Source organism: Cryptomeria japonica, chromosome 5 (assembly GCF_030272615.1).
Source record: "Cryptomeria japonica chromosome 5, Sugi_1.0, whole genome shotgun sequence".
Taxonomy (NCBI): Eukaryota; Viridiplantae; Streptophyta; class Pinopsida; order Cupressales; family Cupressaceae; genus Cryptomeria; species Cryptomeria japonica.
In genome coordinates, this window is record NC_081409.1 from 218,464,270 (window position 1) to 218,481,136 (window position 16,867).

Consider the following 16,867-nt stretch of genomic DNA (forward strand, 5'->3'; position numbering starts at 1 on the left):
AGTTTATAGGTTTTTCTTAAAACTAGACTTTGATGGTGATAGGTACACAAGTTGTCTTCGATTTGATGACATGGTTGGGTCCATGGTTTGAGACTTGGAGTCTCGTGTCGGTGATTGTTGTGCAGGTACAACATTGGTGGTGATTATGGTGTCATGCCTATGTACCTTCTCTTCGTATCGCTCTCCACCTCCTTACCTCTTTCTCTCTCTTACCACCTCCATCTCTACCTCTTTCTATATCTGTCTCTCCCTGTCTCCCCCTTTCCCTATTGCAACCATAACATAAGCCTGTTGGTATTGGAGCTTGATTATCTTCCTAATTCAAAGGTTTTATTTCAATCATGTTTGAATACACGCAAGTGTTTGCATAATTGATTTGAAGCTACCACTTCTCCATTGAGATCTTTGTTTTATCATTTATTGAATGACCCTACCAATTGACCTTATATACAACACACATTTAAACAAGAAATATACCAATATTTTCCCTAATTTACCTTCCACTTCTTTCGTGTACCTATTGCACACCAAAATATGATTGCTAATATAAAAAAATAATATACATTAGAATTTAGAATTTCATATTTGACTCTAATAACTTTTTATTACTTTCATAATAATTATGAATAGGTATAGGGCTATATAAAAAAATAAAGCAAATCAAATTACCTATACGGTGTGCGAATTTTATTGTTATAAAAAACGGTCTAAAATTGAAAAAACGGTCCACAGACCGTCAAATTCGAGGCCTTGCTTTGTGCCATTCGAAAGCCGTATAAATCTTGATTGTATTTCCCGTACGATTATAATTCTCCGATCTGTTCATTCTTTACATGTTCCAAAGATGCAGATGGTATGGAAGAAAAACAAGAAGCGCTCGCGTCCCCTGCTACCGCGCCCATCAAATCTTCCTTTCGAAGATGAAAACGATACACTACTTCAATCTCCTCAACCTCCCCATGATTCAGACCAGAATTTGGCGCTATCAAAGCAATTTCAAGCCCTAGGAGATGCCTTAGCCGAGGTAAGTATTCATGTCCTTAGCTTCAAGTTTCAGCTTTATTATATCTTTTCCTAGTAATTTCTTATTATGATAGAAGTATGCAAGCGTTAAAAGAATCATAGCTTCTTTAGAACCCAATTGTAGGTTTTGGGCGCAGTGAATGAAGGATATATAATTCTGCGATAGAAAAATTCGGTAGAAGACTTTGGTTCTGTAAATTTTGATTATTTTAAAAAAGTAAATAATTCTGGTCTTATCTTAGGGTTCACTTTGAAAGGAAACAAGTCAGGTCACAGTCATGCCAAAGAAACTTCCTCTTCTAGGCTCTTTATAAAATAGTTGCAGAAACCTGCCCGATTAGTATCTTAAATAGCATATCAGGAGCCATGGTGAGGGTTCCCTAATTATCCGAGGGTGAAAGCATGACAGTTAAAACCGAAAACAGATCTGTGTAATTAATTTTGAAAATGGACAGGACAATGGTGACTGGAAAACAGTTTTGCAAAATACGCTAGTTGAATGGGAAAAGAACAGTTACAGCGAGTGGACAGGAAAAAAAACCCTAAATAAGAGATTAACAAATGGAACAAGATTGGAAAGTAGCAGAGTTTATATGATGTTTTATCAGGATTCAACTGCATAGATCTTTATCGACTTATATTTCATGAGTAGTGGTCCACTTCACACTCATGACATGTAGGGGATACTCACAGGGTGAAGCATTTGGACTTTCTAAGAAGGCATCTATTCTAGTACCACTCTTACTTAATAGCATTTAATTATGGAGTTTCCCCAAGATCAAGCCTACCTTGCTTGTTACTTCATTTGCAAAACTTTAAGAGATGGCGTCCCTTATGAACTATTCATTATAGAGCTCTTAATCAAAGTTGCATGGAAACAGATATGGATACAAATATGGATATGGTATCGGATACGATACGGCCATTATTTAAGACCCCCAATATGGATACAGCTGGATATGACATTCATAAAAATCACATATACATATATATTTTACACAATTATCTAAGTTATTAGAAAAGATTTTCAATACTTCCAAAGCAATATGGACACATAATCGCTACATAAAATAACTTGATTTAACATTTTACAATATGAAAAAATAGTAGAGGTGTATTGGAAGATAACCCAAAAAAATGGGTTGTTGAAATAGAAAAACATTTCATTTGTCTTTCTCATTTGGTGTAGGTTTTGTTTATACCAATTTTTTTTTTTTAAATTGCATGAATGAAGTTTTTTAAAATTAAATTTAAGAAGATTTAGGTCAAAATTTGAAAAAATCAAATCACATAGTATTTGGCACGATTGGAAATTAGGGTTTTTTGGGCATGCATGGGTACAATATCTGACATGTCCGGGCTGTATCGGATAAATACCCGTTTTGGATACGGGGATACTCGTGCCCAAAGAGGGACACAGGAGTTTTCGGCTACTCTGCTCTTAATTTATTCATTTTCATATTTAGGCGGTTTTTTCACAGAGTATCAAATTATACGATGTTCTAGTGGAATTCAACTGCATAGTTTATGAGTCAATCTTTATTGAGTCAAACTTTATAAAATATGGCTCACACAAATCCACCTTCGTTAGCATGTTTTTGTCGTGAGTATATTGATAGTTGCAAACTGTCATTTTTACGGCCCCTCAATACTGGGAATAATAATACGGCACCAAAATACCTCAATTGAATTATTATAATATTTCCATGGGCAAACATTGTTTTATCGAGTCAAGTATCAATGTTTTCTGACTCCCATCTGTTTAATATTTGGTGCATATGGTATAGGTCGATTTCTTTGAAGTGGTGTTGGAAATATTCATTCTTTGACATAGCTGTGTGGAATGGTGGAGCTGTCTATTTCCTTTACATAGGTGCTAGAGATTAAAGATGACCATCAGTGTTGGAGTGTGATGCCTCTGTGTCTTGGGCCTCTGCCAAGCCAAGTAACTCAACGCCAATAGTCATCTCCGTGCATGCTGAAGCTTTGTCATCTGTATGTACACATTTTTTCTCCCTAGAATGAATTGCTTACATCAGCGTATTGAGAGATTTGGACAAAGGATGGGTTGTGACTGGAAGTTGATTACCAGTCTTCTTGGCAACTTTCAACGCCAAGGTTGATTATCAGAGCATATATTTCATGTAGCAGAACACCATCAATCAGTAGCATCTGGGTTGCTCTATTGTTTCACTAGTTCCAATCAGATAGTAGAGATAAATTGTCCATTGACAGAGGTGGAGCTTCATCGATTCATATCAGTATTCATTGTAAGAATGATCTCCCATCGCTGACTGGTTAAGGTGCAAGCTGATTACTTTGCTCCCTGTATATTTCTGATAAAACTTTGAAGTCACCTGAACTTATTTGTAATCAGATATATTGGGGTTGACAAATTTGAAACATATTGCATATTGATAGCAGATGGGTGTAATGATGAATTATGAATTGCATGCATTGTAAGCTTAGGCAAAGGGTCATTTCAATTATCTGTTCTGTAGTCCATCCTTTGGCAATTGTATATCTTTTATGCTTTCTCTTATTTGTATATATACTATATATCTGCTTATACATTCAGCATCATAGAACATCTATCATTTGCAATACTGAAAACTCTCTCTCATTCATAGCAAGCAAATTGTTTGACAAAATGTCTTGCAGTTGAATTGGTGAAAGGGGTGCAAAAATTTGGGTGCAAATTAGGATGGGTTATTACAGTGGTATTAGAGCCTCGAACCTGCCAGCCTGTTGGGGAAAGCCAGTTAATTGAGTGCAATTCAGCTTGGACAGTGAGTTAGTTCCATGGCTAGAATTAAGGAGGGAAGATTGTTACCTACCTACCTTCCTGCTCCAGCAAAGAAGGAAAAGGCACCTAGTCTGGAGAAAATAATGAAAGACTTTGAACAAACACAACAACAGATCAATCGTGAATTGCAGTGTTTAGATGATTCACTTTCAAGGAAAAGTGGGCACTTCTTAGTTTCTTCTCCAGCTACAAATAGAAGTAAGAAACTTCATACCATGGCAATACATGATGCAATTATGAGCAGCTACTATAAGTATCGCTCTCTTCCTAAAAAGATACAAGACATCCTTTCCTTTACACAATGTTTGGGTGAACCGGAAGAGGATGAAGATGACTTCTTGTTTACAAGTCCATATCAGCAGAAAGAAGGATCAAAATATAGCAAAGAAAGTATTGGGAGAGAAGAAGATGTGAAGGCCACAAGTGAGGTTTGCAGAAATCTTAATGAGGAGTTTGAGAAACAAGCTGATTTAGAACAAGAAGATAAAGGGATAGAATCTTGTGCATTCTTACAAGAAGAAACGCACGAGGCATCTAACAAGGAATGCAAGAGTCTTATGGTGGGTGACATAGAGAATTCGATTGATAAATCATATGAAGGTATGAATTCTTTGGTCGATCACATGCTGTCCAATCATTCAAGTTTGAAGATTTGAAGGAAGAATTTGTAGATTCCAGCAACATGCAAGGAATGGCAGCCCGTGGGTAGATCACTCTCAAGCTAGATGACAATGATAAACACGATTCTGATTTTCTGAGTTTGATTAGCAGTCATTAGTCATCACATGAACCTTGCATTGAGTACATTCAAGAGAAGATTGATGAGAATGAAGTAAAAGTTGAAAATTCAGATTGCTCAGAGTCCATTTTTGTATCAGCAGTTGAGGGAGAGCATGAGATTCATGAGTGGGCAGCCCTTATGCATGAAGATGAAAATGTTTTGGAATCTTCAAATGTTAGCATTCAAGTTTTGTATGAAGATATCAACAAAGTGATAATTGATTCCAATGATGACACAATTCCTACACATGAAGAAAAATCAAAACAAAAGCCTTGGGTGTGGGAAGATTTGCAAGACCAATTGATGGTAACAAAAGATAAAATAGCTCAAGCATTATCAAGGATGGATTTTACTCCTAAGCACCTAGGAGACCTCATTTGGACAGCCCAAAGAGAGGAAAGACAAAAAGGAATTTCTCATTTACATTTGCACTCATTCAAGGAAGCATTGAAATTAATAAAAGAGGACTACTTGCAAATACTTAGAGATAGGGCCATAGCATAAATCAGAAAATCAGTCCTTACAGTAGCCACTTCTTTGGTGCAAAATGACAATGCAAGAGGCATAGAAGTTGTGTTGGAAATTGTCATTGATGTCAAAGGAGTGAAAAGAGTAGGTTGGTAAGATTGAAAGAAAAAGAGAAAAGTGTAGAAACAATTTATAAGAAAGTAAAAGTGATAAGCACAGTTATGAATAGAACAAATAAACAACAGATCAGATTGTCAATTATAACAAAGAAGGTGCATAGGATGGAGTTTAAAGAGAAGGAAGGCTAAACCTATGACTCAATATTGCAATGGGACCCGCCAGTCACAGATTATTTTAAAAAAACAAAGTCTATGGCCAATACCACTTCGATCACATCTCTCACAGTTTGATGATGCCATCATTATACTCTTGCATTTGGATGAATGTTCTTAAAGCAAAACGTGAGGAAATTCTTCTACATGAGGATCGGACTAGTGCAGTCATTTGTGCAGATTTATACAGTTCTCTTCTTAAGCAGATCGCAGAAAATAAAATGATTTGTGTTTGACTAAATTTAGTTAATATGTTAATATTAACATTAATACCACGATTTGATAGTAATGATCGAATTGTTGATATTAAGGATGTCACCTTTTTTTTTCGAAAAGCTACGAACTCATTTGTAATACAATCCTTGAAGAAAACTTCACATATTAAGTAATGAATTAATGAAAACAATTTGGGGTGCAGTTTATGATAAGACATGAATATTACAAAGAAAAATACTATCCCAAAGAGTTGCGTTTTGGGCTAAGTATTATAATTTGTTTATTAAACAAAACAAAAGGACATGTCTATCAAATAAGACATGACTCTTAGTACAGAAATGTATATCTTGAAACCAAGAATGAAATGATTGTTGTTGTTGTGAAAAAAATAAAAAGGCTGAAGGAATATCAAGGATAGGAATAAAGAAATTTGAGACTGCAAACATTATGACCAGATTCTTGATCTGAGTTATATCAGATTTAAATGACAGAGAATTCTATGAGGAAATTGTGAGCGTGTATGGTGTTTGTGGAGAAGGAAGTTAATATATACATTGATATACACATCAGATTCAAAAGAGTGTGTAGTATGCTATAATTATAATTCAGACGAAAGGAAAATCTGTGGGTGCATATGTGTTGAGAAGATAATAATTATATACACCTGTAGGTGAGAAGTGCATAGTGCTGAAGGTGTAAGGAGCATTGTGATGTAAAATGCTGATGAAATAATCTGAAAAGAGAGTAATGCTGAGTTTGTGGTGTGCATAAGACTGAACACATATAAATGAGCCACAAGAAGAGTTTATATGGAAATTAACAGCAGATTTGACTGAAGATTTTGATAAGAATTATGTACAGGTGTATTGGCAGTTTTTGAGAAGATTACAAGCAGATTTATATAGCAGATTTATCATTGGAGGAGTTATTCATATCAGAAGTTGTATTGAGGTGGGCACCTCATTTTTGTGAAGTTGGTGCTTCATTTAGGTGGAGTTGGTGCTTCATCCTTGTGGGGTGGTGCTCACTAAATCAGTTGTGGGAGTTGGTGCTTCCAGTGGGTTGGTGCTTGCAAATTCAGAAGTGGGAGTTGGTGCTTCCAATGGGTTGGTGCTCACAAACTAATGTGTGGGAGTTGGTGCTTCCATTGGGTTGGTGCTGACAAACTAATGTGTGGGAGTTGGTGCGTCCAGTGGGTTGGTGCTCACAAACTAAGTTAGGGGGTGGTGCCTACAAACATTGTAAAAGAAGAATTATATAAAAGCATTGATTTGTTGTGGTTTTCTCCCATTTGGGTTTCCACGTAAAACATTGTGTTATTGTGTTCTTATTTTCATTAGTGTTGAAAGTTAGTGAATAATGCTATTGTGATTAATAAAGTTAGAATTGGTAAAATTTGTTGTTATACAGATTCACCCCCCCTCTCAATATAACCGTGTGCTCTTCTAGTTGAACACATTAATGAAATGATTGGAGAGCTACACAAGGAAATACCCAGCAATTTTGCGACATTATTTGAAGAAGAATTAATTGAGACTAGTCAAGATTTGGTGATGTTTGATGATTCCAAAGAAATCATAGAGGAGGAACCCAAAATTCTGATTTGGGATAGCAGTAGTTTACCTCCCTATTCTCTTGAGTTTGCAGCCTTTACACATGGAATAGCTAATGCAAGGGAGTCTACAAGTGTTAGTACTCAAAGTGTAAGTATTGAGCATAAAATTTTCAATGAAGTGATGCTTGTAGAGGTTGAAGACATGACACAAATGTATGACAGTAGCAGTTCATCTTCCCATCCTCATGAGTTGTCTATAGTCATGAAGAATTTAATGATATATATTCAACCTTAGTTGATAAGCCTCTTTTCGAGATGAGTGCTGACTTGACTTTGGATAATCCACTCTTTGAGTTGGATGATGAGGAGGCTCTTGATCGCGATGACACAAATGATATGTGAGATTCAGGTGTGGGATGTGATTGTAAAGTTGAGCATACTCTTAGTGGATCAGCCACTAATGTCATGTCTTTATATGCAAATAAAGATATCCATAATGCAGATTTGGTTGAGCTTTTGATTATTCATGATGAGTTTGAGGAGTTATTTTTTGTAGAGGCTCACATGGTAGAGCTTATGTCTTTTAGACCAGCTTATGAAGGAGTATACATGAATGGTGGCATTGCTGATTCAGATTTGTTTGAGCATGCGGACACCCTAGGAGAGGTTGATTCACTACTTCCTCCTAATGCATTTGGTGGTATTTCAAGGTACGGGGTATGCATGATAATTGTTCCTCATGTTGAGTGGCATTTACTTGCTGCAGTTGATTGGAGGAGTTGGAGGGATTTGCATCATCCCTTCCATGATAGAGGTTGGCATAGTGATAAGCTTCCATCACCCTCTGACATTAGAGGTACCTGTGGCTTCTTTTGGAGTGAGGTTCTCAACTGGATAAATGATGTTTGGGTTTAGAACAACAACACATGGCAGATCAGCTTGATTGGATATGCACCCAGGATAATTTGGGATCCTAGCATTGACATGATTGGTGTATTGTCTCTTAGGGATCATGATGAGTTGCTTCACAACGCCAGGCATAATGGTGTTTATATCAGAGTGGGGCAGCGGATTGGTGGAGCAGTGTTTTTGAGGTTGATAGGGGATCCGGGTATTTGATTTCAGCATGCAGGTGTAGATTGCTCGAGGGCAAGCAATCTTCAAGAAGGGAGGATTGTAATGTCCCCAAATTTTGGTGAAATGAGTTAATTTAATTATTCTAAAGTTGTCCAAATAAATAAAATATTAAAAGGATGACTTAATTTAATTAATTTAATTGAAAGTGACTTAAAAAAATAAATATTATAAAAAGTCAATTTATTTAATAAAATCTTTCAGCCTATTCTAGAAGCTACATCATGAGGTGGAAATTAGAAAATTCTAGAAGGCTCATCAAATTGTTATAAAAGGATGGGTTTGCAATGTATTTGGGGGGTTTAGATGTTCATGGATTTTGCTTTGATGAATTTGTCTGATGCTTTGCATTAACTGAATCTTTGAGGACGCAAACCTTCAGAAGATTGAAAGAAGGGATGGACGAAAACCTAACTCTTCCTAGGACCGGATTCACGACGGGGTCTACATTTGTGCCAACTTTGTGAAGTCTCCATTGGAGACAAATTTGTAAGGTTTAGGTTTTACTCCAGAATTAAGATATTTGCAGATATTGAGGGTCAATATGGTCTTATGATGAATTCCTCCATCTTTATCTAGTGCAATGGAGAGTTGGTTGTCTTAAGGATTGAATAGTTAAGGCTTGCCGCAGTAATAAGTATATAAGAAGGTATTTTATATCTGATCTGGAGATATACGATTATTGTTTCTAAACATTATAATTTCTTGAGGATTTATATATTGCCGTTGTTCATATTGGTCTTGGTGGAGTAATATTAATCAAAGAGTTCGATATACTGGAAGAATTGAAAATTTTGTTTTTGTCGTGAGTATATTGATAGTTGCAAACTCTCATGTTACGACCCCTCAATACTGGGAATAATAATACGGCACCAAAATACCTCAATACGGTTATTATACCATCAAAATTTGATCCAATTTTTCCGTTTTGTTTGGTTTGATATATGTCTTGAACTCTCAGAGATGATGATGTTTTGAGACCGGTAATTCTGATTTGAGTTTTGGCTGAGTGTTGTTTTGATGCTTGTTTATAATAACATATTGCAAATAATGAAAGGAAATGACTTTGCAATGAATTAAAACATGTATAGCTAAATGATATGGCAAAATACTAGTTTATTGTTTGCTGCTAAGACTGAAACGAGAGATTACAGTCCTATTATCAGTCACAAATCAGATTGTTACAATTTAATCCATTGGGTTTAGCACCATATAATCAACATGCATCATACCCGGATGTTAGCTAGCTGTTGTAGGCTGATGTAGACCACTTTGGGATTGGAAATGACCACTTTCGGGTCTGACAGGAAGTCTGATCTTCAACAGAAAGACTGATATGAGCTGCTACAGGTCTGATATGCATTTTTCCAGCCATCATATTTGCTGCCACAAATCTGATACACACTTTCCAGCCACTATATAAACAGCTACAGGTCTGATTATGATTTTAACCCCTAACACCCAGCTGTAGTAGGTTATATTCTCATTGTATAATGGTACGACAGGCTGGATTTGCTGCTGAATGATGATGTCATAGGCCCAAACGTCCCAGTTCTGCAACTAAATGGTGAATTCAACTTGCTGTTACAAAAATGTCTGATTTACCTCTGAAAATAACTCCAAACCTACATAAGAATCTTTTCAATGAAGCCCAAACAAGAACCTTGTGTATATTTCCCTCAAATATGAACTGGGTTTTCGTCCAATTCACTATTCCCCTTGGGAGATTTCGTTCCCCGGAGGCTGATCTGTTGTAGAAACCCTTCCTTAGAGCTCACGTGCAATTTCCTGCTGTGAAAATAAAAGACTGAGTAATGAAATGAGGCCTCCAAATGTTCTTTTATTGACTCCAAAACCTAATTGTACCTTTTAGGGTTTCCAACTTTATTTTAATAAAGTTTATTAAACTTTATTCTTCTCCACCTTTTTATTTACCCAAATTTTAATAAAATAATGTCCCTTCAAGACGTGTGTTGAAAATTGGGCTCATAGTGTATTTAATAATTTATTTTTTTTAATTTTAATAATGTCCCCTAGCCATCATGGCCCAAGGTGGTCCCCTTTATTATAATATTAAGATGCTTCATTAAATTATTATAAAGTGGCATTATAATTACTTTATTTTATATCTATTAAATATTAAAGTCAATACTTTAATATTTAATTTTTATTCAAATCCCATCACTTGGCCACCCCAAACTGTAAACTGATGATGCATGTACCACACTGGTGATGTCTAAATATAGCAGGTGAACTGGCAGTGTCCTAGAAAATAGGGATCATCCTAAAAATTAGGAGACTATCTCCAATCAACTGAAAATGCTCATAGGAGCTCCTGCTCTACTCCCCAATCCTCTGGGTGGTCAACCAGTCAACTGGCAGTCCTCCCTAAAACATAGATGGCCTAAAAAATAGGAGATGGTCTCAAATCATCCGTAATGGTCCATAGACACCCCAAGACCAACTCTCAGTCATTCCCTAAAAAATAGGGATCCCTCCTAAAAAATAGCAGCTGCCTCTGAACATCCAAAATTGCTTATAAAGCTCATGTGTAACTCCACAAACCTCAATATGGGTCCCCTTTCCACTCCACTGGGCTATGGGAACCCGATGATAGGCCAATCCCTGCTCAACTGCCTGTCAACTAGGAAGGAGACATTACATAATATTTCAATGGGCAAACATTGTTTTATCGAGCCAAGTATTAATAGCTCCTGATTCCTAGTTGTTTAATATTTGGTGCATATGGTATGGGTCGATTTTTCTGAAGTGCTGTTGGAAATTTTCATTCTTTGACATAGACGTGTGGAATGGTGGAGCCATCTATTTCCTTTACACAGGCACTGGAGATTAAAGATGACCATCAGTGTTGGAGTGCGATGCCTCTTTGTGTCACGGGCCTCTGTCAAGCCAAGGAACTCAATGCCAATAGTCATCTGTCAAGCCAATGAACTCAATGCATGCTGAAGCTTTGTCATCTGTATGTACACATTCTTTCTTCCTGGAATGAATCGGTTACATCAGCGTATTGAGAGATTTGGAGAATCGACGGGTTGCAATTGGAAGTTGATTACCAGTCTTCTCGGCGACTTTCAATGCCAAGGTTGATTATCAGAGTATATATTTCATGTAGTGGACCACCATAAATCAGTAGCATCTGGGTTGCTCTATTGTTTCACTAGTTCCAATCAGATAGTAGAGATAAATTGTCCATTGACAGAGGTGGGGCTTCACATTGATTCATATCGGTTTTCATTGTAAGAATGATCTCCCGTCACTGACTGGTTAAGGTGCAAGCTGATTACTTTGCTCCCTGTATATTTCTGATAAAACTTTGAAGTCACCTGAACTTATTTGTAATCAGATATATTGGGGTTGACAAATCTGAAACATATTGCATATTGATAGCAGATGGGTGTAATGATGAATTATGAATTACATGCATTGTAAGCTTAGGCAAAGGGTCATTTCAATCAGCTGTTCTGTAGTCCATCTTTTGGCAATTGTATATCTGTTATGCTTTCTCTTATTTGTATATATGCTATATATCTGCTTATATGTTTAGCATCATAGAACATCTATCATTTGCAATACTGAGAACTCTCTCTCATTCGTAGCAAACAAACGGCTTGACAAAATGTCTTGTAGTTGAATTGGTGAAAGGGGTGCAAACTAGGGTAGGTTATTACAGAAGGGGAAAACTATAATATGTCTAAAGATTATGGGTTCTCAAAAGTTGGGCTTACACCATTCACTTAAATATGTTTTGTATGTTTATTTGAGGCTGCCATTATAAACTGTAAAACATAAAAATACAAAGCTGTTAAAGAAAACTGTAGCAGGATTGCTAAAAGTTATATATCTCCAGAAACAGGATTTTTCAGTTCATATAGAACTTTTACAAAAGCACTGCACTGCACCTTTTGCCAAAAGCATGGTAGAATGAACCATGGAGGGGAAAAATATAATATGTCTAAGATTTTGGGTCCTCAAAAGTTGTGAAGGGTAACAAAACTGCATAATGAAATGCAGCTGTACTTCCTATCTTTACATATTCCGAATGTCAGGATTGTAAAATGCCTACACAGCATACACAATGAGATCCAGCTTTATCTAACCAATGAGATTGAGCATTAAATAACCAAAGGCAATACTAGGACATAATAAAATTAACAAAAAGGGAAAATTTTGCCCATTACGGTGCAGGGATAAATCTCAACCATTTGATGAAATTTGATTAATTAAATTATTAAATTAATCACTAAAATCTGATATTAGTATAGAAATGGGTTTAAAACAGAAACTTAAACGAGAGCACAATGATCGCCACTTTAGAGTTTTTAATTATTATAGTATATTAAAATTCAAGTACTATTTAAAAATTAATGTGAAAAGGTAAGGACAGTTGAAATGGTTATGGAGTAGATATTCAACTCCATGCATAAGTGGCACAAATTAGAAAATATGACTTGTTAGGATGATAGTAACATTCTAATTGATAGCTTTTTCTCCATTTCAAGAGATTTGTGGACTTATAAAAAAATACTCAGACATTTGAGAGAGGCATATTGTTTGCCCACCACCAGACATTAGGAAGTTTTAGTCTTTGGAAGCAACTTTGAAAATGCAATGGAGACCTTCAAGGAATAATTGAAGTTCTCATTTGTCGTATCCTTGCCAGTATATGAGATCACAGCCTTTGTAAGATGAGATCACAGCCTTTATAGCAGTCAAACCCAGACGATTAAATAAAAATTATAATAGCAATCCATTGTTAAGGGCCAACCAAGGAATATTAAAAGAATTGATTGAGGGCCGACCCAGAATAACAAGGATTAATTATCAGCAAGGGAGGCCAACCAAAATTATTTAAGAAATATTATTAGCATTGCTTTACGAGGAGATGTAACCCTTGCCATGTGAAGAGGTATGACTTCCCCACTTTTGGAAGGTATCAAGGGGAGAAAAGTTCATTCGTAGGAAGGATAATGGAAGATATCAATTTGGAATATAAATTGAAAGAATTTCAAAATCATTAGAGAAAAGATAAACACAACATCATACAAAATAGAGCAGGTTTATTGTAGCAGACATATAAATATATATATTATAGCAGACATGAATACATTATTTAGCAAATTCGAAAGGTAGAATGTATCGATCAGATCACAGAGTTTTAGTTATAAATTGCATTCAGAAATAAAGCAGTCAGTTATATTTAGCAGAATAATTGGTATGCGATACAATTAAGTCTACTATTTAATCTCTTATATGAATCATTGATTTATTTATTAGGTTAACTTGACAATCCACCAAGGAGTTAGAACTAATAATCATTTATCAGATTTAATAGAGCAATCTTATTAGAAACGGACAAGGAAACACAATAGGGATGCAGGAGTACTTCCTGTCGTAACATATTCTGAATGTCCGGATTGTAAAATGCCTACACAGCATACACAATGAGACCCAGCTTTATCTAACCATTGAGATCCAGCATTAAATAACCAAAGGAAACACTAGGACACAATAAAATTAACAAAAAGGGAAAATTTTGTCCATTATGGTGCAGGGATAAATCTTAACCATTTGATGAAATTTGATTTACTAAATTATTAAATTATTCACTAAAATACATGAAATCATGATAATATTCCAATCCATACATAAAGACATTATAATATTAGATCAATAAGCGTAGCGTCATTAGCATTTGAATCAATACATCATAGCATCATTAACTCAGGTCATGGCATATTCCTCATAGCCAATCACATTGTGAATTCATTAGAAATACTTGCAAATAGCAATATTAAGGTGTGCCATCCTCAATGTTGCTGACAGCATGCAAGGGGGCCCATCCTCCTTGATCAAGCTCAAGACCATGGAAGATGGGCCATCCCTCTAACTCTTTGCCAACTTGATAAGTGTAATGTCCCTACTTTTGAAATATAATTTAATAATAAATAATAATAAAATTAAAATACAAAAGAATAAATATAAAAATTAAAATTAAAATATAAAAGAATATAATAAAATATAATAAAATTTTGATTAAAGTTAATGAAAGGTCAAAAGGCATGAAATGATAAGTTGTGACTTCCTCAAATGTGAGATATAAAAGGGAGAAGAGAAACTCATTTGAGGGGGAGAGAATTTGAAAAATGAGAAGGGCAGATCTGATTTAAAGAAGTGGTGCAGATCTGATTATAATAGGTTATGTCCCTTCCAAAGGGCAGAAATAATGAAAGAGTTGCACTCTTTCAAAAGGTGCTAATGATGAAAGGGTGTGTCTCTTGCCAAAGGGCATGCATGATGAAGAGGTGTGACCTCTCCCTCACATTGAGAGATTTAAAGGAAAGGAATCGAAGCATCCAATAACATAACCATGGATTGATAAGATCAGAACTATTATTAAGTTACAGGCAGTAACATCTTTGTTCTTGGTGGTATGCATGGGGATGAGCTGAGAATGTATGCTTAATATATGAAACCTGATAATGTTCTTATGTAGAATTAATAGTAATATTAATATGGACTGCAATATGTATGACAGTCATACTTAATTTCATATATATATTCATAATACATAAGAAATTAGTATACTTATAGTCTAAATCATGTTATTACTGTCAGTATTTAAGAAGATGGGAATGAGATGTTCCAAAGAGGGGCAGTCTAAATCCAAGCAATAGGTTAAGTCCCAAGATAGGGTGGGAATCAGCAACCCATAAGCCTTGAGGGTATAGACCCAAGATAGGTAAGGGCTTGGATCTGTAAACTTTGAGGGAACCTATTGTATTTGGTCTCTAAGCGCTTTGGTAACATACATAAACCCTTCTCCCTTAAAACTGAAGTAGTAGCAGGGTCTGATATCTATATTAAAAACTATGAATCATGAAATTAATGATCTAATGAGGAAAATAAATAAGAACTTGTTAATAATTAATTGAAGAATATCAATCAATTTTAGTATATTGAAATATATCAAGTAGGGGACATTACAATAAGAGTATGAGGGGGGCATCCTCTCATCTATCGTGGACTTGGAAGGGGGGGCATCCTTCCTATTTTCAAGACACTCCCTTAAATTCAAACTGATTGCTCAAGGAATTTGCTATGTCATTGTTAACAAAATACCTCTTGATGGATATGCAATTAATCCTTTGCATAATCTTATTTAACAAATTCTTGACCAACTTGTTAGAAGTATATATGAATTTGTATTGCTGGTTATATTTCAGGCTCTGCTGATTCAATGAACAATTCACTTGATTGAACCTTATACATGATCTGAATTGATGTCTTGGGTGATTGAGACTTGTATAATTGATTGATTAATAGATTGCTGTTGAGTGATTGATATTGGAATGATTTGATGCTAGAATGGTTGAGGCTTGAATAGGCTGGAATAGGCTATAATTCTTGACCAACTTGCTAGAATTATATATGAATGTGTATTGCCGGTTATATTTCAGCTCTGCTGATTCAATGAACAATCCACTTGATTGATCCTTATACATGATCTGAATTGTTATCTTGGGTGATTGAGACTTGTATAATTGATTGATTGATAGATTGCTGTTGAGTGATTGATATTGCAATGATTTGATGCTAGAATGGTTGAGGCTTGAATAGTTGATGTTTGAATGATTGATATTAGACTGTTTGAATTGATGGAAGAACTGATTAATCTTTACTGCCTGCTGGTTTGATGATAGAATGAAATGATAATTTATGATGATGATTTGTTGATTGATTGTTCGCTTGATTTGATAATTGATGATTGCTTTGATGGATTCATGAGTGATGATTAAATGAGTGCTGATTTGATGTTTTGGTGAGTGATGGTTGATAAGTGCCCTTGAATGCTTGCAATGATTTCTCCTTGATACTGTAGTGGTGAAATGATCATTACTTTTCATAAGAATTAAGTCACCACCCTCCATTGCTGTTTTTTGATAATATTAAATTATTTTCCTAATTGATCTCTTTTTAATGCCCTCCTCAAATGAAACCTTCTTCCCTTCATATTTTGCAATTTGAGAGAGGTCACACCTCTTCATCACGTCTACCTTTTTCAAGAGTCACAACCTTTCTCAATTACCACCCTTTGAAAGTGAACACCCTTCTATAATTTCCACCTTTTGAGAGTAATCCTTTACTTCTAAATTGATTGATGTTTTTTTCCCAATTGATTATTGATTGCATGAATCATGGATGTCCTCAAATGAAATGACCTCGCTTTTATATCTCTAGTTTGAGGGAGTCACAACTCTTCATTTCATGCCTTTTGATCATTCATTAAACTTAGTTAAATTTTAATTATATTTTATGTTTTTATTATATTTTTATTACTATTATATATATTTTATTTTAATTTATTATTTTATAATTAAATCCTGTTTCAAAAAGTGGACATTACATATCTCTTCCAAACATGACCTAGCCATGTCAGTATAATGGATTATACTCAATATTTGCTTACTGAAATTGAGAAGATATTTAATGACTCTTCATTTCATGCCTTTTGACCATTCATTAAACTTGGC

General features: G+C 35.2%; 1 protein-coding gene across 1 annotated transcript in view; it reads left to right on the top strand.

Moving 5' to 3' along the window:
* The first annotated feature begins 789 nt into the window (after window positions 1-789).
* LOC131064407 (uncharacterized) overlaps window positions 790-16,867 on the top strand; it is a 61,428-nt gene continuing 45,350 nt past the window's right edge. Inside the window, exon 1 of the mRNA XM_057998541.2 lies at window positions 790-1,024. Within this exon, the coding sequence (XP_057854524.2) occupies window positions 845-1,024 (180 nt within the window). The 5' untranslated portion in view covers window positions 790-844. The remainder of the gene's footprint in view (window positions 1,025-16,867) is intronic.